The sequence below is a fragment of the Centruroides sculpturatus genome, unplaced genomic scaffold (assembly GCF_000671375.1).
Source record: "Centruroides sculpturatus isolate CEXI.00-Female unplaced genomic scaffold, Cexi_2.0 scaffold869, whole genome shotgun sequence".
NCBI classification, from domain to species: domain Eukaryota; kingdom Metazoa; phylum Arthropoda; class Arachnida; order Scorpiones; family Buthidae; genus Centruroides; species Centruroides sculpturatus.
Genome location: NW_019385031.1, coordinates 1 through 24684, shown reverse-complemented (window position 1 = coordinate 24684; position 24684 = coordinate 1). Strand labels below are relative to the sequence as shown.

The 24684-nt window shown below is 28.1% G+C and overlaps 1 protein-coding gene across 1 annotated transcript in view; it reads left to right on the top strand.

Moving 5' to 3' along the window:
* Positions 1-24669, top strand: part of LOC111633663 (solute carrier organic anion transporter family member 3A1-like) — a gene marked incomplete at its 3' end in the record, with an annotated part of 56797 nt that extends 32128 nt beyond the window's left edge. The window contains exons 7-13 of the mRNA XM_023378270.1: positions 9318-9552; positions 12895-13059; positions 15459-15539; positions 16231-16348; positions 16430-16589; positions 20930-21164; positions 24505-24669. Of these exons, the coding sequence (XP_023234038.1) occupies positions 9318-9552; positions 12895-13059; positions 15459-15539; positions 16231-16348; positions 16430-16589; positions 20930-21164; positions 24505-24669 (1159 nt within the window). The remainder of the gene's footprint in view (positions 1-9317; positions 9553-12894; positions 13060-15458; positions 15540-16230; positions 16349-16429; positions 16590-20929; positions 21165-24504) is intronic.
* Positions 24670-24684: the final 15 nt, after the last annotated feature.

The window sequence follows — 24684 nt, the reverse complement described above, 5'->3', positions numbered from 1 at the left end:
GAATGTTTTTCCCTTATTCCATACTTGCTTTATTCTTCATAAGTGCTTAGCACCATATAAGGAAATTTATAAAGACCTTTTAACTAGAAGCAAGCAATCTAAAATTACATACATTTTGCAAAAGGTAAAGCATGGATCTGAAGATAATGCAGAAAAATGCTCAGAGGATAAGGATAACTTGCCAAAAAGAAAACGCTCTCGGTTAATTAATAGTGTTTTTAGTGATGATAAAGAAAACGTTGTTTAATTTATATTAATATGTATCACTTAAAAAAATTTTAATGAAGATATTTATCTTAATTATGAAAATATATTAGCATGTGTTTTAATTTTTGGAACCTAACCCTCCTTTTCGTATTAGTTCTTTGTTTCGTATAATACAGATTCGCATAACACGGCAATTTTTTGGAACGTAACTACCATGTTATACGGGGGTTACCTGTATATTAAATTGAAAATTTCAATAATTGACTAAATTTTAAAATATAATTGTGATAAATTTGATTATTAAATAGGTTTTTTTAAATTAGATTATTATTTGATTTTATAATTTGACTGTGATTTTAACATAAATTACAAAATCATTAATTATATTTGAAAAGAGTAATTAAAAATATTTACATTAAAACTTCTAACTCAGTAACCAAAAAACTAGCAAAACATACACTCACTTAAAAAGCAAATGTTTTATCCATTTTTAAAGTACATCATCAGGCTGAGGTACTAATTGTGCAATTCCATATTAGAACACCAGTCTGATGATGTCCTTTAAACATGGACAAAAGAAAATGTTTGATTTTTAAGTGAGTTTGTTTTATTTTTGTTATTGAGTTAGAAATTTTATCATTATTAACCAGTAAACTGTTGTCTTTTTATTTTACATTATAATAAATTAGCAAGACAATTTTTAAAATTTTCCATCAATAGAGGATATTTTAAAAATCATTTTGTGTGTTTAGAAATAATATCTTCTAAATACTAAAATTCACACCTTCCTCTCACTATCCAGCAATTCACTGATTAAAAAAAATGAATATTTTCAGTTACTTTCAGTGGCCTGTGTCAGTTAAACAGAATTTTATATCAAAATGTCTATATCAGGTTCAAAGTTTGGAATAACTCCAACTACCTTTTTCTTTGATGTAATTGTCGTTGAATTAAAATATAGTATATTTACATAGAGCTATTAATTCTATATTTACATACAGTATTCTAAAGCTGAAACTATCTTCTAAATTAATTAATTTAGAAGATAGTTTCAGCTTTAGAATTAACAAGTTGATAATATCTTCAGTAGTTAACGAGCAATTATTTATTGTGACATTGTTACAATGCCAAGCTGCAATTTTTAATCATATTTTTTAATTAATTTAATTTAAAATATATGTTTTCTACCTCAAATTAGTAGTGGCTTGTCCCTGTACATCATACTTTCCATTAGCAATGAAGTTGTGCCAGTCATCTATCTTACTCCTTTCAGTGTAAAATTTTTGAATTGAAATAACATGACTTCCAGTTTGCATTGGAAGTTCGTATATAGTTAATCAGGGCCTTTTGCCCCTAAGGTTTCCACATCTGATCTTGAATTTTATCTATCTAACACCTTTCTTGAGATTAATTTAAGGAAGGACAGACAGACTGATGGATGAAAGTGGAAATTTATAGGTCTACAATTTTTTTAAATTACAGCCGAATTAACTTCCATTATTGTGTAATAACTTGATCCATATTACCAAGATGATCATGGTCCAGTCTTTGTACAATGCATTCAGATATTTGGTTTAGTTACACACTGTTTAGTCAGTTCTCCTAGAATATTCTTCAGACATTTGATCTGTTCACACTGGAAATGCTTTAGCTTGGACAAACTCACTTGTTTCTTTATTTCATAATAATTATTCTGAGTGCTTTATCAAAAATGTCTCTAAGTTTTCCATTTGAAAGAATTAGCAGCAAGCTATGGTTTAATGTCTATAAATAAATTATTAATATTTTTCAAAATTTCAAGTAGATTTTAAAAATTCTTACTGTGCAATTGTATTGCCAAGAGTAACGGTAAACAAGATGAAGCAAAAAATGAGTAAGCAAAAGTATGGAATGGATTGAGTATAAAGGAAAAGATATGTTAGAGTTGGTGTTAATATCTATAGTATTTTAGTAAGTTATATTAGAATAATTTCACATTCAAAGTAAGATTCACATAATTCTGACAATTAACCTAAAATTGTAACTTTTTAAAGTCAGAATCAATTCTTGAAACTTACAATCACTATACAATGTTATAAGATCTGATTGTTTTTAAAAATATTCTATAAATAATAGGATAAACTTCCTTTAAGCATTCTAAATAAAAATTATCTATATTAGAGATGGTTGGCTATCTTGTTTCTTCATTAATCTACAGAATAAATTTTAACCATCTGAAAGTAGCCAATTAACTTGATTAACTATATTCTTTTTTTTCTGTCACTTAAAGAAGCTTATGTTTCTTCTATTATGTCTTGAATATTCTATAATATATATGAAATACTATATTACATCTTGGAATGCATAGTAAGTTAATATATACTTGAATTAATTCCTTTTCTAATTAATCCAAATAATTTTCTCTCGTATGGTTTGCTTTTATTTCATTCAGAATTGATCTCTTGTCAAAAAGATATAAGCCAAGATATCCAAAGGTTGTAAAAAATTGTTATTGACCATTTAGCTCACTCCTGTTTATAAGAGTAAGTAGCAATGAGTTTATCCAAATTATCTACAATTTCTTTTGTTGAATTATAATTTGGAATAATTTAAGGGTGTTTGTCTTCATTATTTCTACTTACAACTATGTTGGTAATTGTTGATAGAATAATAACAAGACTCTGATCTTTTGTTCTATATTTTATTCTATAACATTAAGATGAACTTGACTATAAACACTTTGGTCTAACAAATTTCTTTTGTCTTCTTAAATCTTTGTTTGAGGTTTGACTAACAGTGTTGCCACTTTACATTTTCCATATATATATTTTTCTTTCTGCTAACAGTAATAAATACAATTCATCATACTGTTTTATGCATTATATATGTATGTATATAAGAAAATGTTTTTTAGTAAAAATGAATTTTGTAGTTTTATGTATATTCAGTCTTTTTACTATTCACTATTTCCATAGGTAATTCAGGTTTTCTCTTTCCTATAGTTTCAGACATTGTCAATTTCTTTTTTATTAATATGTCCAATGGTATGTGAAGTAAAGAAATTATCACACACAATTTTTACAAAAGAAACAGGTTTTAGCAAAGAGATAAACATCATAGTAAAATGCTTAGGTGAACATGTTGTTGATACACAATATAACAAATTTAATATTAATTGGGAAAAATATTAAAAAACAAATTATGATATTTTGTTGTTAAATGTTAAGTAAACAAAAAAAAAATGTAATAAATTTTTATTTTAAAAAATGTATATGTTTGTAAATATAAAACTTCGAGTGAATAGAAAGTTTAAGAAGATATCAATATAATATTTTGTTTCTTTCTCTAATAATTTTCACACATTGTGTGGAAATTATTTTTAGCTATGTAAATTTTAATAGCATAATTATATGGAACAAACTATTATTTAGTCTCTCTTCATTTCTGTAAAGAATATCAAACATTTTTACACATTTTAATTAAATTTGATAAAATAATTTTTTATCAGCAGTTCTTATATTTATACACTGTTGTCATATATCAAGGAACATGTAAATGACATAGTACACAAAATTTTTTACCATGCTAATTGTAGTTTGCATCATCTGGAATGGTAGTATCTTATGGAAGGACATCCACATTACTAGACACATTGGGGACTGTACTTCAGACAAGATCAGTAAAACTTATTCTTTATTTCACAACAGGATGCATAGGTAGACACTGGCCATCTTTAACATCACTCTTTGTTCAGGAATATCTTAACACTGATAAGTGTTTTGGGCATACACCTTTTTTCTGTCAGCTTTTTCTTTAAGACATTTTTTAAAGAGATGTTAACTAATACACATTCTTTTGCAAAATACATATATTTACAGTTAAAATTTTCTGACAGTGCACTCAATTTTAACTGTAAATATATGTATTTTGAAAAAGGATGTGTATTAGTTAACATCATTTTGGGCATATATATGTATATGCCCAAAACATGTATCAGTGTGTAAGATATTCCTGAATAAAGAGTGATGTTAAAGATACACAGTTGTGAAGTAAAGAATAATTAAAAGAAGACATGGTTTCGGAATAAGTTAGTAAAAGTGTCAAAATCTGTAAGTACAGAAATAAGTGTATTAATAAATTGATGTTTGCTGACACACTACCCAATGTCTGGAAATATGCACTTTGCTTAAAATGTTAATTTTTGCAGATTCTCACAAATTTTCAAATTGTCATGTTTATTTCTCCTGTTATTCTTGCCTTTTTCTCCAAATTATTTTTGTATTAGCTTTGCATTTAACCATGTTTTATCCATTCAACATACAAAGCCTCATTCCTTTGTATCTCCATCCACATGCAGTCTTGAATCTGATGATGACTATTTAAGATTGTTAAAAACATTGATTCATCAAAAGTAAATGCTAGAGTTTAAGATGGTGTAAGTTAAACTAGTAATTACTTCAGTTGGATAATATATCATCATCTGATAGCAATTCACTTAATAGTTATAGAATTTGTACAATAGCTAAATCATATACTTAGGCAATCGTAACTTGGAGAGTTTTGAAAATTTTTGAAAGATCAATATTTAGCAAAAAGTAATGGATATAGAATATGCTATGTACAGTACTTTTAATCATGTATTACAGAATACATTATTATTTATTTATTTATTTATTTAGTATAAGGTACAAATACCCTTTGTATGGAGTGTCCCCATAAGAAACAAATACAGTTGTGTGGTTTGACTAACATGGTGTTGCCACTTTATATTTTCCATATACAGTGGGTGATTCGTTAACTAACAGTTCGGATAGCGAACAAATCGGATAACAAACACTTCGCGAAAGATTTTTATGATCACTTTACTGAACAAACATAAAAAGAAGCAATGGAAAATAACGATTACCAATTGATTTTTCCCATGTCTTCAGGTAACAATTCGAAACCTTTTGGAGCATGGGAGATGTCAACATCGATGCCCAACCCGATACCAATCAGATAGTATAATATTCCACTGAATTTTGAAACTCTCCACTGTAATTCCAGCTTTTTGCTTACCTTTCTGACAAATAATTTTTTATAGTATTTTCGAAACTGTCGGATGGGCACTTGTTAAGTTTTGCGTTGGGGTTTATTTACGAAAGGTGAAAGTTTAACTGTCCCATTGTATATTCATTAACATTTTAATACCAAATTTCGAATTTCATCCAGGCCATGCATTTAAATAATTTTTTGTGGGCTAGTTGATTTCTGTTCTCTAAATTTTTGTAAATGCTTTTCTGAACTTTTTATTTCAAAAAGAAACTGATAATATTATGGATCCTAAAAAGAGGAGTGTCAAGAACTATGCTCACTGTAGAAACCAAGTAAGAGATAATAGCCAAGGTAGAAGTGGGCACAAGATGTCTGATGTTGCTAGGCAGTATGGCTTGACTAGGTCTACAGTAGGCACAATCTTAGCTATGAAAGATATATCAAGAAGTCTCAAGCTGCTAATGGAGTAATGAAAATCACATCTGAGAAATAAAAGCATTTTAGAGCTCATAATGGAATCTGAAACAGATCTGATGACAGAAGAACTCCGAGAACTCTCAAATGATGAATACCAAGAAACTCAGTGAGATGTGTTTTCTTTTGAAAAAGAGGAAAACAAAAGAGGACCATGTCGACATCTGCTACTAAAGATCTTTTGAAGAAGTGGGAGGATGTCAGAACAATGATCATCCAAGTGGCATCCAAACCAGAATAGGGTTAATGGGGTTTGAGATCTCTACAGTTACTATACTATTAATTACTTCCGAAAAATCCTGAAGAAAAGAGAAAAGCAATTGACATTGGATAGATTCTTTAACCCCCACAAATGGAAATAAAAACATGACTAATAAAAATGCAAGACTGCATATATATGTATTTTTTACTAATACATATAACTAAACGTAGTAAAAAAGCGCATATATTTTATTTTTTTGAGTCTCCGGAATTAATCAAATTCCCATTAAAACCTATGGTAAATCGATAATCAGATAACGAACAAAGTCTTGGAATGGATTGTTTGTTAATTCATCACCCACTGTATATTTATTTTCTTTCTGATAACAGTAATAAATACAATTCATTATACTGTTTAATGCATTATATATGTGTATATATATAAGAAAACTTGTTTTTTAGTAAAAATGAATTTTGTAGTTTTATGTATATTCAATCTTTTTACTATTCCTATTGTAATTTTAGGGCACTTAGTTTTACATGATTATTGTTTATGTTGATATAAGTAAATTTGGATATAATGTAACATCCTAACATCCTGTTATAACAGGCTATAGCATATTATGATTAATAAATTTGATTTGATTTGAATCTTTTTACTATTCACCATTTCCATAGGTAATTCAGGTTAATAGTGAAAAGGTAATCTCTGTACAAAATCTAAGTTTGTACATGCAAAAACCAAAACAATAAGCATTACTTAATGCAACATCCCATGCATAATACAATTTCACTACATAAATAAAATCTCCAGTACAAAAATATAATTACAAAAACATAATACAAAATTCCACACATGATAATTAGTAAATATTATTCCAAACATACACAATTAACTAATAAGCAAACTGTACAAACTGTGACAACCTGATGCCATGACAATAAAAATGAATGGAATTTAAAATAAAAATAGAACTAACAAATAAATAAATAAATTAATTAATTAACCTACCTGGAAAAAATATGAAAATAAGAAATATGCAAAACAGGTTAGCAATATGTTGTCACAGCCAATCAACACCAAATTAACCCCAAGAAAGTTGAATCTAAATCTCTTTTAATACTGTGACACTGCCGCCCTCTGAAATACAAATTAAACTCAAGCTTTATAAAACAGAGAAATAAAATGAAATATGTTCAACATGTTAGCAAAAGAAAAAGATGTAATATTTGAAAAATCCACCCGAGATAATGAATACATTATCAATACATGAGGCCTATCCATAATGTAAGCTTTGCCTTTACTTGTGTCTAAGAGCAGAGATTTAACATATCCATTCATGATTGTGAATGTGTTCTATTATAAATGGTCTTTGTTGAGCATTTCAAAATGAGTGGTAAAGTAGAAAATTCTGCTAAATAAGGCAAAATTGATTATACAGTTTTTTAGCTCAAAATATGTTTCATTCATCACAATTCTTAAAGTTATGGATGTTTATGAAGTTATGGTGAAGAAGCAATGAATATTCAAAGTGTGCGAAAATAGTCTTCATATTAGCCTTGCCTTATGAATAATCTGCACCATAATGATGTCTTCTGTTGATCACAGATGTTACTGATGAAATTTTTGCCAAGTAGTGCTTTGACTAATGCTGAAAACTACTGTTATTTGCTTCAGAAATTATGCCATGTGATTGAGAACAAGTGATGAGATTTACCCATGACAATGTCTTACTTCATACTACTGTTCACATGCAAACATTACTGGAAAGTTCTAATGAGACATTTTTGAACATCCATCCTTTGCTTCCTCAGATTTCCATATCTTTTCTTCACATGAAGAAATTTTTGTCCAGCCAGTGAGTGAGCAGTGATCAGAAGTCAAGAGAAGTTATCAAGGGACTACATCCTTGTTGGAGGAATTCTTTGACTATGGCATTCAAATGCCATACTTGAAGAATGACAAATATTTCAGTTCTAGCTACATATGCATAGTAGTGTAATCATAGTAATTATGTAAGTAAATAATTGCATGTCTGTGCATGATTGTACCTAACTGTCATGTTTCTATTGTTGTTTAAGTGTTAGACTATGCAACTAACTTCTAAAATTTAATTGTAGAACATATTACATAATACTTTGTAGAATAATAAATTTCAAAAATTTTAATTAGCTGTAAATTGTTATTAATGTGAGAAAATATTTTACATTATAAATTTTCCATAAAATATTATTAATCAGTTATTGGTTGGTGATATTTAACTGTTCAGACAGTAACTAGATTTAGGATAAATACAAAATTTGAATTGTTTTTCGAAAAAGCTTAGTGTTATATTCTTTTCATAAATTTATGAAATTTATTTTTTTTCTTACTTTTCAGTAAGAAAAAAATAATGAAAAGACATTAGATATTTTTATATTTAATATTGTATTAAATGTCTTTAATAATTTTTATTAAGCTTTAATAATAATCAAGCATAACTGCTTGATTATTATTAAAGCTTAATAAAAATTTTTTATTAAACTTAATAAAAAGATTTTATTGTAATTATACTTATAAATACAGGATGTTTTTGAAAAGTCTTGCCAAATTTTAACAGCATGTTCTATAAATTAGTGATAAACTTCCATATAAACATAGGTCCAAAAATGCTTCCTTTTCAGGTTACAGTAGTTTAAAAGTTCTATATACAGTTAGTGTGTTTCATGTATCTTGCCATTAGCTCAGCTATATGTAAAATGAATATCTTTCATTTCTGAGTTAGAGTAATGGTTCATTGTATTAAAGAAGACTTAAAATGTCACTTGAAAACATAGAAAAATATAGATATCAAATCATAGCTGCTATTAATTTGTATTATGTAAAAGTGTTTAATTACAGCTAATTTTAAAATTATTGTAATTTCAAAAGGAAGCATTTTCAGATCTTTGTTTATGTGGAATTTTTTATGATCCATAGAACATACTGTTACAAAGATGATACCTTTCAAAAACACTCTATATAAAATATTTCTCCTGCTATTTACAGAGTTGAATCTTTAATTAGTTTTTATTTCATTTATTATAAAAATCATTTAAAATTATATACTAGTTTATTTTAATCAAATTAAAATAATAATTGGATATCATAATTTTATAACTGTTTAAATAAACTGTATGAAGTTATTCTTAAAATAAGTTAATTAATAAATTAACTTATCCTAGAGATAATTCTCTAGGATGTATATTTGAAATTTTAAAAACTGATATTTGTTTATCCTAATTATATTCTTGAAATAAAAGCAAATTTTAATATAAGTTATATTAAAGTATTATATATGTCACTGTTATATTAGTGAAGTTTTTAACTTTCAATAATTTTTGCATGCAATATTAATTAAATTTTCATATTCTTATATTTTTTGCTTTCATTTACTCTTCAGGTTGCAGTACCATTCTTTGCTTTCCCAAAAATTTTAAAGCGAGAAAAACAGAGATTGTTGAGAAGTGAAAAAATAGAATTTCTGATGAGAAGGTTAAAACCTGGTATGAGTTCAAGTGTGGATCGTCAAGGCAGTCATAGTGGTCATTATGAACATAATGTTCACAATGAACCGTCATCTGTTCAATATAGTGAAGAGATTCAAAAAAAGAAACAATATGGCAAAGATATTAAAGGCAAGTAATAAAAATTATTTGTTGAAATTAATAATGTGACAAAAGATTTATTTTAGGAAGTGCAAAAACAAACAAGAATGTTGAAAAGCATATTAAGCCTATTGATATTTATATATTTAGTATGAAAAGTTTTTGTTAAATGATTTTAAATAGTTTACCACACAGCTAAACTCAAACAATGACACTGTTCTCTCACCTGAGAATGACAGTAATACTGTCAAAAGTACTTGTATGAATTTTGTTCAATTAAGCTGTTTATAATGCCAAAAGACAGATGCATTTTTTTATTTTTTATGTTTGTTTTTTATTTTGACATGAAGCACTTTGAATTAAGTTAATTTCATATCACTTGAAAAATGATTCATTATCATTCAAAAAAATATTTGTTAAAGTTATTTTAATAATATAGATAGGATATATACTTCTGATATAGTGGAAAAATTCATTTTATAAATGGAAATATGAATATTAAAATATTAAAATAGATTATTTGTAGTGTATCTTAATATTTCAATAACTATAGTGTGTTAAGATGTGAATTACAAAATGTTTTTTTCTATAAAGTTTGTAATTTTTGTATTGAAAAAGTACTATTGCAAGTATGAATCAATAATTAGAATTGTCTGTTTATTTTACATGTTAATTGCATTATGAATTTCCATTATTTTCAATAAAATTAGAAAAATCTAGCTTTATGATACAAAATCTGTAAAATAAAAATGCTTCTTTTTTCAACAGGTTATTCTATGCTTTGGAAACTCCTTACTTTGGTATTCACCCAGCAGAATGGTGCAAGTTCAAAAAAATGAATGCTTTTGGTCTTTTTCTAAGATCTGCTTCAGATCACAAATTTCAAATAGATGGAATGTCTAACATTTTGATGTTTGAATGTGTCAAGCGTAGAAGACCAAAAATGTTTGTTTTTCTGAACTTGCACCATTCTTCTGGGTAAATTCCAAGGTAGAGAGTTTCTGCAGCATAAAATAATCTTTAGGAATACAGAAATTTTTATTGTAACTGTTCAAAAAAATATTGGTTTGGTTTATTCTGTATTTTCAGTTATCCTATAGTTTTGCTGGAAAACAGATAAAGCCAGTTAATGAAAATTTATTGATGTTTCATAAATGTAATTGAAACATAAAAAGATGAAAAAATGTGACTGCTTTTTTGGAGGTGGAACATTCACAAGACTATTTTAGTTCAGTTAATCCAATTATCAATTGTCTACAACAGTGTTCTACAACCTTCTTGTTATGCACAGCACACCTAGGTGCTTTCTTGAATTCCATGGCACACTACAAATAAAAATATACAAAAAATATATGGGTTACAAAGTATTGATACATACCAAAAAACAATACTGATTTTATGTTTTTTTTTTTACTTGTGATGATATAAAAATATTTGAAATTAGTTTATAATTGATTTTCTTATTTCTGTTTTATTTCTTAACAACATGGAAACCACCCTAGACAATGTATCACATAGTTCTAGCATGAAAGCATGTGATCAGGGTCTTGACTCCATAATCTTAGATACATGCAACAGAGACATCATCTATTTGTTGCTTCACAAAAATTGAAATGGTGACTGTGACATGTGATTTCATGTACAGAGATTCTTTGAAATATGACTGCAAAAGTATAAAAGTTTGAAGCTTGTTAGAATTCCTTCTGTCACAAATGTCAGTGGCAAGTCATTGTCCCTTTTGAATCAGTATGTATTTATCATATTCACATGCCCACCTTAAATTCTGTGCTTTTCCTCTTCTTGTAGGCATTGTGCTGCAGCACACTGGTTGTAGAGCTCTAGTCTACAATTTGAGTAAATTTAAAATGATGACAGTTTTAAATGCAACTGTACCAATTTTCAAAAATATTTATTATTTTAATACAAGCTTAATTTTGCATTTCATAGTGAAATGTAAAAGTCAACAAATATTAAAGAACATATTACAGTGGAACCTTGCTTAATGAACGTGTCTCATATTGAGTAATTCGTATAACGAGCAAAACAAATTGTAAAAATAGACTCACTTAAAGAGTGACATTTCGCATAATGAGTGATGAGGAGAGAAGTCCCGGATTGTACACATGCTACATCAGTCTGTGTTTAGCACTTGTTCTGCTAGAATCTTAGTGTTACTTGTGATCACACATTTTTCCAAACTTGTTTACATGTAATATATCTGAACACATCAACATCAACAACCATAGTCCATTATTTAATAAACATGGCAAATGATATGCCAAATTCTTGGGCTATATAAAGACTATAATTAAATATTAGAAATTAATTAATTTGACTAGAGGTGGGAAGTTATGCTGCCCATCTCATATTAAATTTAATAATTATACAGTAAATACTGTATATTGTATAATTTTCTTTGAATTAACTTTTTTTTATTTTTTAACTCCTTTTGCCCTATGGGCACTAAGAGAGCCTTTTTATGCAAGCCCATTATGGGTTTGGCTAGGCCCACAATGGGGCTGCCGGGTGGTGAGGGACAGGGCCTGACATATCCAAATGGACCACCCCCGAAAAATTCCTGGGATTTTTCAACCCATTCGGATACGAACCCGGGTCCCCAGAGCAGTAGGCTGCTACCTTGACCACTCGGCCATCCAGCTGCTTTGAATAAACATTATACATAAAATATTTGAGTATTTTATTTTTTATTTTTTGGCATGGAATGCATTATTGTATTTTACATTAATTTATATAGGAAAAATTGTTTCATGTTAAGAGTAAGACTCTGGAATGAATTATGCTTGTTAAGTGAGGTTCCACTGTATTCAGAATAATGTTTAATGATAAAATACCAGAAGAGAACAATTTATTGAATCTGTTATGAGCCGTATTCGGGATATTAAAAGCTATTGTCAATAAAGTAATTTTCTTTATAATAGCAAGATGTTGATCAATATAAATAAAATTCACTAACCTTATGAAGACCTTGCATTTAATTGCAAAAACTGTTAAATGTCTTTGGTCCACACCTAGGATCTTCTTCAGATAGATTTCTTTAAAAAATTGAATCCCTCAGATGCTGGAATAGAAGAGAATCTTTATGCATTCCAAACTGGAATGTGATTTTTTTTTTTTTTTTGAAGAAATCTATGAGGAAAATTCTAGGTGTGGACTGAAAACATTTACAACAGTTTTCACAATTAAATGCAAGGCTTGCATAAAGCTAGTGAGTTTTATTTATAGCCATTGTCAAAAGTCAAAGTTAAGTAATATTATTTGGACAATTTTAAATGCATAATTTATACTTGCATAAATAAAATATATTGATGAGTTTGAATATATATTATTATCAACTTCTTTATTTTGTTATAGATATTCCTGCTTCCATGTGGAGGTTGCTGTGCAATCCCATATATGTTGTGACTTGTCTTGGTTCTTGTATGGAACTTTCAATAGTCAGTGGTTTTGTTATATTTCTTCCAAAATATTTGGAAACACAATTTAGTATTGGAAAATCAGAAGCAAATATTTTTACAGGTAAGGAAATTTGCTGTTAATAATATATTCATTATACATAAGTATGTTAATTAATATTAAAAAACTGTATAAAGCAAAAATATAAAGCAAAAAACTGTAGTTAACAAAATAAAAAAAAAATTAATAATTCTAATACTAATAGATTGTACTTGTATATATTTTACAAAACTGATATTATAAAGGGTCTTCCAAAAAGCACTATAGGATTTCAGTTATTTATACCTCACATCGTCATCTGTAGCTGATGTTTATTTTATTTTTTGTATGATCTGACACACATAATTTTTGACAATTTCAGTCATGGCTATGTATAGAATATTTGTAATATTTGTTACATTGTAATAAATTTTTACAATAAGAATACATTCTTATTCTAAAAACTTATTACAATGTAACAAAATACAGAAACTGGAGGGAATGTCAGAAAATAAATTCACACATTTTTTAAAAAACTTATTACTAGAAGCATTCTTTAAAAAATACTCATCAAAGAGTGTGTGATGTGTTTGGCATGATAAGCATCCAATAGAGCTCACAATTTGTAATCTAAGCACAAAATTTGAAGAGACTGGTGCAGTTTTTAATTGTCCAATACCTGGTAGGCTGAGGAATGCCAGAATAAATGAAAACATCAATGTAGTATGTGAAAGTGTTGATTGGGATCCAAGAATGTCAATTTTGCATCATTCACAAAACTTGTGACTAACACCATCAATTGTTTGGAGGGTTTGACTTCCACACAACTCATGACAATATCACTTTGTTACATATCATTTTTCCAGGGCAAATAATTTCTCATAAAGGTGATGTCAATTTTCCTCCAAGATCATGTGATTTGATGTCACTAGACTTCTTCCTTTGGGGTTTTCTGAAAGGAAGAGCCTATGATAAAAATCCTCAAACCATTGCTGATCTTAAACACATTTGTCATACTATTTGAGAGATTACACCAGAAACATGCCAAAAGGTTACTGAAAATTTCAATCACCAGATAGATGTTTGTAGACAGTCATAGGGGACATTTATATATCATCATCTTCAAAGTATAATTGTGATGGATCACTACTTAATGTGAAATAAATGAACCACTCATATATTAAGTCATTTGTATTTTGTAAACAACTAAAAATCTATAACCCTTCTTGGAAGACCTTTATTTCTTAAACATAAATGAATAATTAATCATTTATATTATTCAACTAGGTTACATCCTATTATTAAGTTATATAAGTTATCCTATACAAGTTATAAAATTAAGCATTATTTGGTCCATGCTATACAGTATATTAACAATGTAAACAATGCTATACAGTATATTAACAATGTAAAATCTAAAGGAAATAGATAAAATATTAATTTATTTTAATCAGAATTAAAAGAAATGTGCTTTAATTTAAATTTATAAAAATTATAACTATTAAGTTAAAAAAAAAAAGTATATAAAAATATATCTATATATATATATAATTGCTTGTCCTGACCGACTTAATGGCTCACTGATTTATCATCGCCCAGAGCAAACCGCTGAACCTAAAGAGGTGAAATTTGGTACACAGTTAGGGTACGTCATGAAAACGCACACTAAGAAGGGATTTTTCTAAATTCCCCCGCAGGGAGAGAGGGAGAGCATTAAGGCTTAACCAGAAAAACGGCTTCTACTGTACTATTTTAGATGCGATTTTTTGTTTTTATCTGCATTTAAGTAGGGTATGCCATGGCAATGCACATTAAGAAGAGATTTTTCGAAATTCCCCGCGGGGGGAGAGGATTTAGTCTTCATCGAGTACTTGGGTGTATTAAATTGATAGCATTTCAGACATTGTTATAAATATTTTTATCTATTTCGATTTTAAAAATGTTTGAACCATTTTAAATTTGAATTTGTTATTGCATATTGGTTCGATTATAGAACGATTGTAAACGTTCCAGAAAATCAATAAAATTGAAAATAGTTCGTTTGATTCTTGGCAATTCTTATCATTCTCAGCGGTAGGTGTTATATAACAATTACTATGGTTGTTGAAATACTGAATATAAATGGGGTTTGCTTGCAAAATCGCGCGGGCAAAGCCGCGGGTAACAGCTAGTGTATATACTGTATATATATAATTGTAACATGATAATTAAGAATAGAAGAGATTTTAAATTTGAGTTTTTTATAAGTAGTTATATAGTATAAATATTTACTATAAGAAATATTATTTTTAGTATCTTATGAATTAGTATTTTAGTATTTAAATATATATTATGAATTTTATATGTATTTCTATATTAATTTTTATCTTAGTTATCAGGTTATTAATTATTTAATAATAATTAGTGCATAACAGGATATTATTTTAGTATGAGTATTATATAAATTATTATTTTAAAATATAATAAAAATATTTATTTTTTAGGAGGCATTGCCATTCCTGGAGCATGTGTAGGTATATTTATGGGAGGATACCTCCTGAAGCGATTTCAGCTGCAACCAAAAGGTTTGTCTGTTTCCAAATGACATAACAAACTATTATTTAATTTCATTAAGCAGAAACTGAAAAATATGTTTTTGTGAAATAATTATTTAATCTAATTAATATTAGTAGATAATATAAAATAAAGCAAGCAAAAATTCACAACATTTTATAATTTGAGAAGTAGTTCTAATCTAATTAGAAAAAAATTTAGCTTTAATAAGAACTTGATAATTACATAACAAATTTATAAATTGCATAAGGAAATATTTCTGGAATTGCTACAGTATGTATGATGATTTTTTAAAACCATACATATGATAATATTCTAACAAATATTTTAAAAATAAACACTTGCTTATTGCTATTCATTTCATATATTATCAAAGACAGTATGCAGAAGACTTTGCCAAATAGTTTTTCATACAATGTTACTGTTATGTTATATTCTTCATGCATTATTATAAATTAGTTGTACACTATTATATTAAATACAAAATGCCATTTATCCTTACAATAAAAGTCATCTTTGTATTTCATATAATTTTTCTATAATTCATTCATTCATTTTGATTGTAATTTATTCTGCAAATTATTTTAAAACCAGTATTAAAATTTTTAGTATTAGTGTATCATGGAATTGAAGAAAATAAATTCTAAAAAATATTATCACATCAATTTTATTACATAATTAACTAAAATATTAATTTTATAGGAGCAATACAATTTGTTCTTTTCTTCAATTTGGTGTGTATGGGACTGTATACATTGTTATACTTTTTGGGCTGTGACAATATCAGAATGGCAGGAGCCACATTACCATATTTCAACAAGTAAGTATAATTTTTAAGAGAGATTTTAGTGTTTTTATAACAGTTATTCAAGATTTTAATTTATCAAATATATTATTCCAGTACTGAATTGGAAACATTCCAAGTAAATCTCACAGCTGATTGTAATATGGGTTGTCGATGCAGCCCCAATGACATAGAGCCCGTGTGTGGAAGAAATGGTATCACTTATTTCTCTCCATGTCATGCCGGTTGCAAAGCAGAAGGAGGTCACCGTCCATTTGTATGTTTCTCAATTATATCTATTGATATATAAATTTTAAGCTTATTTATAGGTTAGTTAAATTGATATTTAAAAATAAACGAATAAACAATCAAACACCTAAAGTATGAATTAAAATTTTAATTAGCCAATAAGAGTTTAAATGTTCAAAACCTGATGTAATTATATAATTACGTCATCTGGTTTTTGAAAATAAAATTTGATGATTCTTTTTAATGTTGGTTAAATATGTTATAAAATAGTAATAAAGATTCATTTAAATAGCCATGCACTTGGCAGAGATTCAGTATCTTTAGTGTTGTTAGTTTTTCTTTTTTGTTTGTTTACAATTTTTGGCATTGTAACATTTTGACAGAGTTACATAAGCAAAAACATTAGTTTGTTATTTTTGCAATATTTGAATATTGCAAAATATTCAAAGGTATGTATTTGTTTGTTCAAACAAAAAATTAGTTCTAATAATGCTTTTTTGAAATATAAATTTTCAGTTTGATTTCACAACCTTACCATAAACTTAGTTAATACATTTTTACTTTCTCCACTCAAAATTCACAGTTCTGGTTGGCACTCAGAGTTGCACAAGTTAATCTGTAGAATAAACAAATTATTTTTGATTGTTATAAGAGAGACTCATCATCAGCAATTCTAGAAAAATACAGTAATGTACAAATATTATTGTAAATATACAAGGTGATTTTTAATTCATGCAAAACTTTAATAACTTTTCAACTGAATGAGAGAAATAAAATTCAAAAAGTCCTATATAGTACAATGTTTACATTTTTGATGTCGATGATTGATTGATGTTAACAGTCATTTTCAAAATGGTGGCACTCACTTTAGAGTATTAGAATTTTAATAATTCTTTACAATAAATAAATTGTTTTAAAACAACGTGTTTATTGTAAAGAATTATCATCAAAATTCTAATACTCCAATTGGTGTGCTGTCAGGTCTAGTGGAGTTTAGACCATTCTTCTTCGAAAAGAACATTACTTTTGCTGCATATGTTGAATTATTGGAAAAGAAGTTTTATTACAAAATGCTTGTTGGGTATAAACATCATCGTGCCTGGTTTATGCAAGATGATGCAAGGCCCCATCACACAAAGCAAGTGTTCAAAAGCCTTTACAGTATGTTTGAGAAGCGAGTAATCAGATTAGATTATGAAAAATATGCTGGTGGCAGTGTGGAATGACTGCATCATAACTTAGAATTAGCTCCATAAAAAAGAAATCACATGGGTTTATCTTAAAGATAGAGTATATCATAATGCTCTTATAACTATTGAAGAATTGATAGACATAATAAAAAAAGAAATAATGATAATTCCAAGAAAAACCTTTATCATCATTATTGAATGCTTAAAAAATCAGTTTACCTTTGCCCACAATAATAATTTTTGTCATTTTGAAACATAATTCATTAAATGGCAATAAATTCTGTATAATATGCTTTTTAATTTTCTTTTTATCTCATATACTTGAAAAGTTATTAAAGTTTAAAGTTTTGCAGGAATTAAAAATCATAATGTATGCAATACATAATAAGTATAATGAAAATGGTTATTTCATATAAGAAAACATTATAATTTATTGAAGAAGTCAATGTTAATTTCTGTAAATGATGATTAAAGTTAGATAGTTGTGTAAAGTACTATATTATGTTTACGCCTTTTAAATGATTATTGACATGACTGTGTGCCGGAAATAGCCATTCCCTAACGGGTACTTTATGCGGATTCACGTTAGTGTGCCAGGCCTGGACTTTAAGCGTGCACCGAATTAAATAATGATAGTTTGTCAAAAACAAATCGAATATTTAATAAATATTCTAGTACTAACTATATACAAAATTTAGTAAAAATCAAGTAACAATTTATTCAATGAAAATCAATAAGAATCAACCCGACAAAACTCAAATCAATCTATTTTCTAACTTAATTCTATTTCCCTTTGGAATTTGACAGAATTCAAAGACTTAATTTATGTACAATAATTCTTATGAATTAAAGATCCTAATTGTCACCTCAATATACTAGGAACCCTTTTCCTCAACTCTCAAGACTTTCTCTAATCTTCGATCCACAAATCGAATAACTTCAAAATCGCCTTGGAACTATTTTATCTTATTGGACACCTCTCTCTCGTTTGCTGCTATGAAGCTCATTACGCTCGTTGCTAACAGAAGCTTACCTCATCCATCTTCACTTGAGGTTCGGTCACCTCACAGTATAACTGTGAGGTGACGTCACAATTCTGAATCGATCACTCCCCTCATTTACATACTTATTTGTAACAATAAACTTTTTCTATTCGTCTGGCAGCCTATTTTCCGACAATACTCACTAACCTTTTACATTATTCTTTTTGACAATTTTCGGGATGTTTTTATTCTTTAAGGTTTAGCAAGGTCCTAAGTTATGCTTGTGGGGTCTCCCCCCTTTTCTCGGTGCGGACTTACTTTTTTCTGCTCAGGAGCGCAAGTGTTTGCGAGTTTTTCCTATGGCGCTTTTCTCTCATTGGTGAGTTAGTTTCTCTTCTATTTTTAAGTTTCTAAGGTGAATGGTGAGGAAACCTTTGTCCTAACAAAACATAAGCCCCAAACAAAATACAATAATAAGCAAAATAAAAGTAACTAAAAATAACACTAGGACTTGGTTCCTTACACCGTTAATGTGCCTGGCCTGTTCACCATGCTCACCACACTTGTTGCTAACAGAAGCTCACCTCTGTCATCTTCACTTGAGGTTCAGACTTTATACTGTGAGGTGATGTCACAATTCTGAGTGAGATCACTCTCCTCATTTACATACTTATCGCTAACAGTCAACTTTTCCTTTCTGCCTGGCAGCCTATTTCTCGACAATACTCACTAACCTTTTACATTATTCTTTTTTACAATTTTTCGGGATGTTTTATTCTTTAAGGTTTAGCAAGTTCCTATGTTGCTTGTGGGGTCTTCCCCCCTCTTCCTCGGTGCAGACTTACTTTTTTCCACTCAGGAGCGCAAGTGTGCACAAGTTTTTTTTTCTATGGCACTTTTTCTCGGTGAGTTGGTTCTCTTTCTTCTATTTTTAAGTTTCTAAGGTGATTGGTGAGAAAACCTTTGTCCTAACAAAACATAAGCCCCAAACAAAAATAGAATACAAAGCAAAATAAAAAATAACTAAAAATAATGCTCAGACTTGGTTCCTTACAGTTGTTCTTTGTTAACATTCCTTATTTGCACATAACTGTCATTTTCAGTGGTTATCAGAAGCAAATCTTGGAGTAATTTTAAAGTAATAAAACTTATTAAAATAGACTTTTTAGAGCGCATAATTGTTTGAATACAAGATATAACGAGTCTACATCTATTTAATATTATTTATTTACACATAAAGAATCAATCTTTTAATAAAANGATTATTATTAAAGCTTAATAAAAATTTTTTATTAAACTTAATAAAAAGATTTTATTGTAATTATACTTATAAATACAGGATGTTTTTGAAAAGTCTTGCCAAATTTTAACAGCATGTTCTATAAATTAGTGATAAACTTCCATATAAACATAGGTCCAAAAATGCTTCCTTTTCAGGTTACAGTAGTTTAAAAGTTCTATATACAGTTAGTGTGTTTCATGTATCTTGCCATTAGCTCAGCTATATGTAAAATGAATATCTTTCATTTCTGAGTTAGAGTAATGGTTCATTGTATTAAAGAAGACTTAAAATGTCACTTGAAAACATAGAAAAATATAGATATCAAATCATAGCTGCTATTAATTTGTATTATGTAAAAGTGTTTAATTACAGCTAATTTTAAAATTATTGTAATTTCAAAAGGAAGCATTTTCAGATCTTTGTTTATGTGGAATTTTTTATGATCCATAGAACATACTGTTACAAAGATGATACCTTTCAAAAACACTCTATATAAAATATTTCTCCTGCTATTTACAGAGTTGAATCTTTAATTAGTTTTTATTTCATTTATTATAAAAATCATTTAAAATTATATACTAGTTTATTTTAATCAAATTAAAATAATAATTGGATATCATAATTTTATAACTGTTTAAATAAACTGTATGAAGTTATTCTTAAAATAAGTTAATTAATAAATTAACTTATCCTAGAGATAATTCTCTAGGATGTATATTTGAAATTTTAAAAACTGATATTTGTTTATCCTAATTATATTCTTGAAATAAAAGCAAATTTTAATATAAGTTATATTAAAGTATTATATATGTCACTGTTATATTAGTGAAGTTTTTAACTTTCAATAATTTTTGCATGCAATATTAATTAAATTTTCATATTCTTATATTTTTTGCTTTCATTTACTCTTCAGGTTGCAGTACCATTCTTTGCTTTCCCAAAAATTTTAAAGCGAGAAAAACAGAGATTGTTGAGAAGTGAAAAAATAGAATTTCTGATGAGAAGGTTAAAACCTGGTATGAGTTCAAGTGTGGATCGTCAAGGCAGTCATAGTGGTCATTATGAACATAATGTTCACAATGAACCGTCATCTGTTCAATATAGTGAAGAGATTCAAAAAAAGAAACAATATGGCAAAGATATTAAAGGCAAGTAATAAAAATTATTTGTTGAAATTAATAATGTGACAAAAGATTTATTTTAGGAAGTGCAAAAACAAACAAGAATGTTGAAAAGCATATTAAGCCTATTGATATTTATATATTTAGTATGAAAAGTTTTTGTTAAATGATTTTAAATAGTTTACCACACAGCTAAACTCAAACAATGACACTGTTCTCTCACCTGAGAATGACAGTAATACTGTCAAAAGTACTTGTATGAATTTTGTTCAATTAAGCTGTTTATAATGCCAAAAGACAGATGCATTTTTTTATTTTTTATGTTTGTTTTTTATTTTGACATGAAGCACTTTGAATTAAGTTAATTTCATATCACTTGAAAAATGATTCATTATCATTCAAAAAAATATTTGTTAAAGTTATTTTAATAATATAGATAGGATATATACTTCTGATATAGTGGAAAAATTCATTTTATAAATGGAAATATGAATATTAAAATATTAAAATAGATTATTTGTAGTGTATCTTAATATTTCAATAACTATAGTGTGTTAAGATGTGAATTACAAAATGTTTTTTTCTATAAAGTTTGTAATTTTTGTATTGAAAAAGTACTATTGCAAGTATGAATCAATAATTAGAATTGTCTGTTTATTTTACATGTTAATTGCATTATGAATTTCCATTATTTTCAATAAAATTAGAAAAATCTAGCTTTATGATACAAAATCTGTAAAATAAAAATGCTTCTTTTTTCAACAGGTTATTCTATGCTTTGGAAACTCCTTACTTTGGTATTCACCCAGCAGAATGGTGCAAGTTCAAAAAAATGAATGCTTTTGGTCTTTTTCTAAGATCTGCTTCAGATCACAAATTTCAAATAGATGGAATGTCTAACATTTTGATGTTTGAATGTGTCAAGCGTAGAAGACCAAAAATGTTTGTTTTTCTGAACTTGCACCATTCTTCTGGGTAAATTCCAAGGTAGAGAGTTTCTGCAGCATAAAATAATCTTTAGGAATACAGAAATTTTTATTGTAACTGTTCAAAAAAATATTGGTTTGGTTTATTCTGTATTTTCAGTTATCCTATAGTTTTGCTGGAAAACAGATAAAGCCAGTTAATGAAAATTTATTGATGTTTCATAAATGTAATTGAAACATAAAAAGATGAAAAAATGTGACTGCTTTTTTGGAGGTGGAACATTCACAAGACTATTTTAGTTCAGTTAATCCAATTATCAATTGTCTACAACAGTGTTCTACAACCTTCTTGTTATGCACAGCACACCTAGGTGCTTTCTTGAATTCCATGGCACACTACAAATAAAAATATACAAAAAATATATGGGTTACAAAGTATTGATACATACCAAAAAACAATACTGATTTTATGTTTTTTTTTTTACTTGTGATGATATAAAAATATTTGAAATTAGTTTATAATTGATTTTCTTATTTCTGTTTTATTTCTTAACAACATGGAAACCACCCTAGACAATGTATCACATAGTTCTAGCATGAAAGCATGTGATCAGGGTCTTGACTCCATAATCTTAGATACATGCAACAGAGACATCATCTATTTGTTGCTTCACAAAAATTGAAATGGTGACTGTGACATGTGATTTCATGTACAGAGATTCTTTGAAATATGACTGCAAAAGTATAAAAGTTTGAAGCTTGTTAGAATTCCTTCTGTCACAAATGTCAGTGGCAAGTCATTGTCCCTTTTGAATCAGTATGTATTTATCATATTCACATGCCCACCTTAAATTCTGTGCTTTTCCTCTTCTTGTAGGCATTGTGCTGCAGCACACTGGTTGTAGAGCTCTAGTCTACAATTTGAGTAAATTTTAAATGATGACAGTTTTAAATGCAACTGTACCAATTTTCAAAAATATTTATTATTTTAATACAAGCTTAATTTTGCATTTCATAGTGAAATGTAAAAGTCAACAAATATTAAAGAACATATTACAGTGGAACCTTGCTTAATGAACGTGTCTCATATTGAGTAATTCGTATAACGAGCAAAACAAATTGTAAAAATAGACTCACTTAAAGAGTGACATTTCGCATAATGAGTGATGAGGAGAGAAGTCCCGGATTGTACACATGCTACATCAGTCTGTGTTTAGCACTTGTTCTGCTAGAATCTTAGTGTTACTTGTGATCACACATTTTTCCAAACTTGTTTACATGTAATATATCTGAACACATCAACATCAACAACCATAGTCCATTATTTAATAAACATGGCAAATGATATGCCAAATTCTTGGGCTATATAAAGACTATAATTAAATATTAGAAATTAATTAATTTGACTAGAGGTGGGAAGTTATGCTGCCCATCTCATATTAAATTTAATAATTATACAGTAAATACTGTATATTGTATAATTTTCTTTGAATTAACTTTTTTTTATTTTTTAACTCCTTTTGCCCTATGGGCACTAAGAGAGCCTTTTTATGCAAGCCCATTATGGGTTTGGCTAGGCCCACAATGGGGCTGCCGGGTGGTGAGGGACAGGGCCTGACATATCCAAATGGACCACCCCCGAAAAATTCCTGGGATTTTTCAACCCATTCGGATACGAACCCGGGTCCCCAGAGCAGTAGGCTGCTACCTTGACCACTCGGCCATCCAGCTGCTTTGAATAAACATTATACATAAAATATTTGAGTATTTTATTTTTTATTTTTTGGCATGGAATGCATTATTGTATTTTACATTAATTTATATAGGAAAAATTGTTTCATGTTAAGAGTAAGACTCTGGAATGAATTATGCTTGTTAAGTGAGGTTCCACTGTATTCAGAATAATGTTTAATGATAAAATACCAGAAGAGAACAATTTATTGAATCTGTTATGAGCCGTATTCGGGATATTAAAAGCTATTGTCAATAAAGTAATTTTCTTTATAATAGCAAGATGTTGATCAATATAAATAAAATTCACTAACCTTATGAAGACCTTGCATTTAATTGCAAAAACTGTTAAATGTCTTTGGTCCACACCTAGGATCTTCTTCAGATAGATTTCTTTAAAAAATTGAATCCCTCAGATGCTGGAATAGAAGAGAATCTTTATGCATTCCAAACTGGAATGTGATTTTTTTTTTTTTTGAAGAAATCTATGAGGAAAATTCTAGGTGTGGACTGAAAACATTTACAACAGTTTTCACAATTAAATGCAAGGCTTGCATAAAGCTAGTGAGTTTTATTTATAGCCATTGTCAAAAGTCAAAGTTAAGTAATATTATTTGGACAATTTTAAATGCATAATTTATACTTGCATAAATAAAATATATTGATGAGTTTGAATATATATTATTATCAACTTCTTTATTTTGTTATAGATATTCCTGCTTCCATGTGGAGGTTGCTGTGCAATCCCATATATGTTGTGACTTGTCTTGGTTCTTGTATGGAACTTTCAATAGTCAGTGGTTTTGTTATATTTCTTCCAAAATATTTGGAAACACAATTTAGTATTGGAAAATCAGAAGCAAATATTTTTACAGGTAAGGAAATTTGCT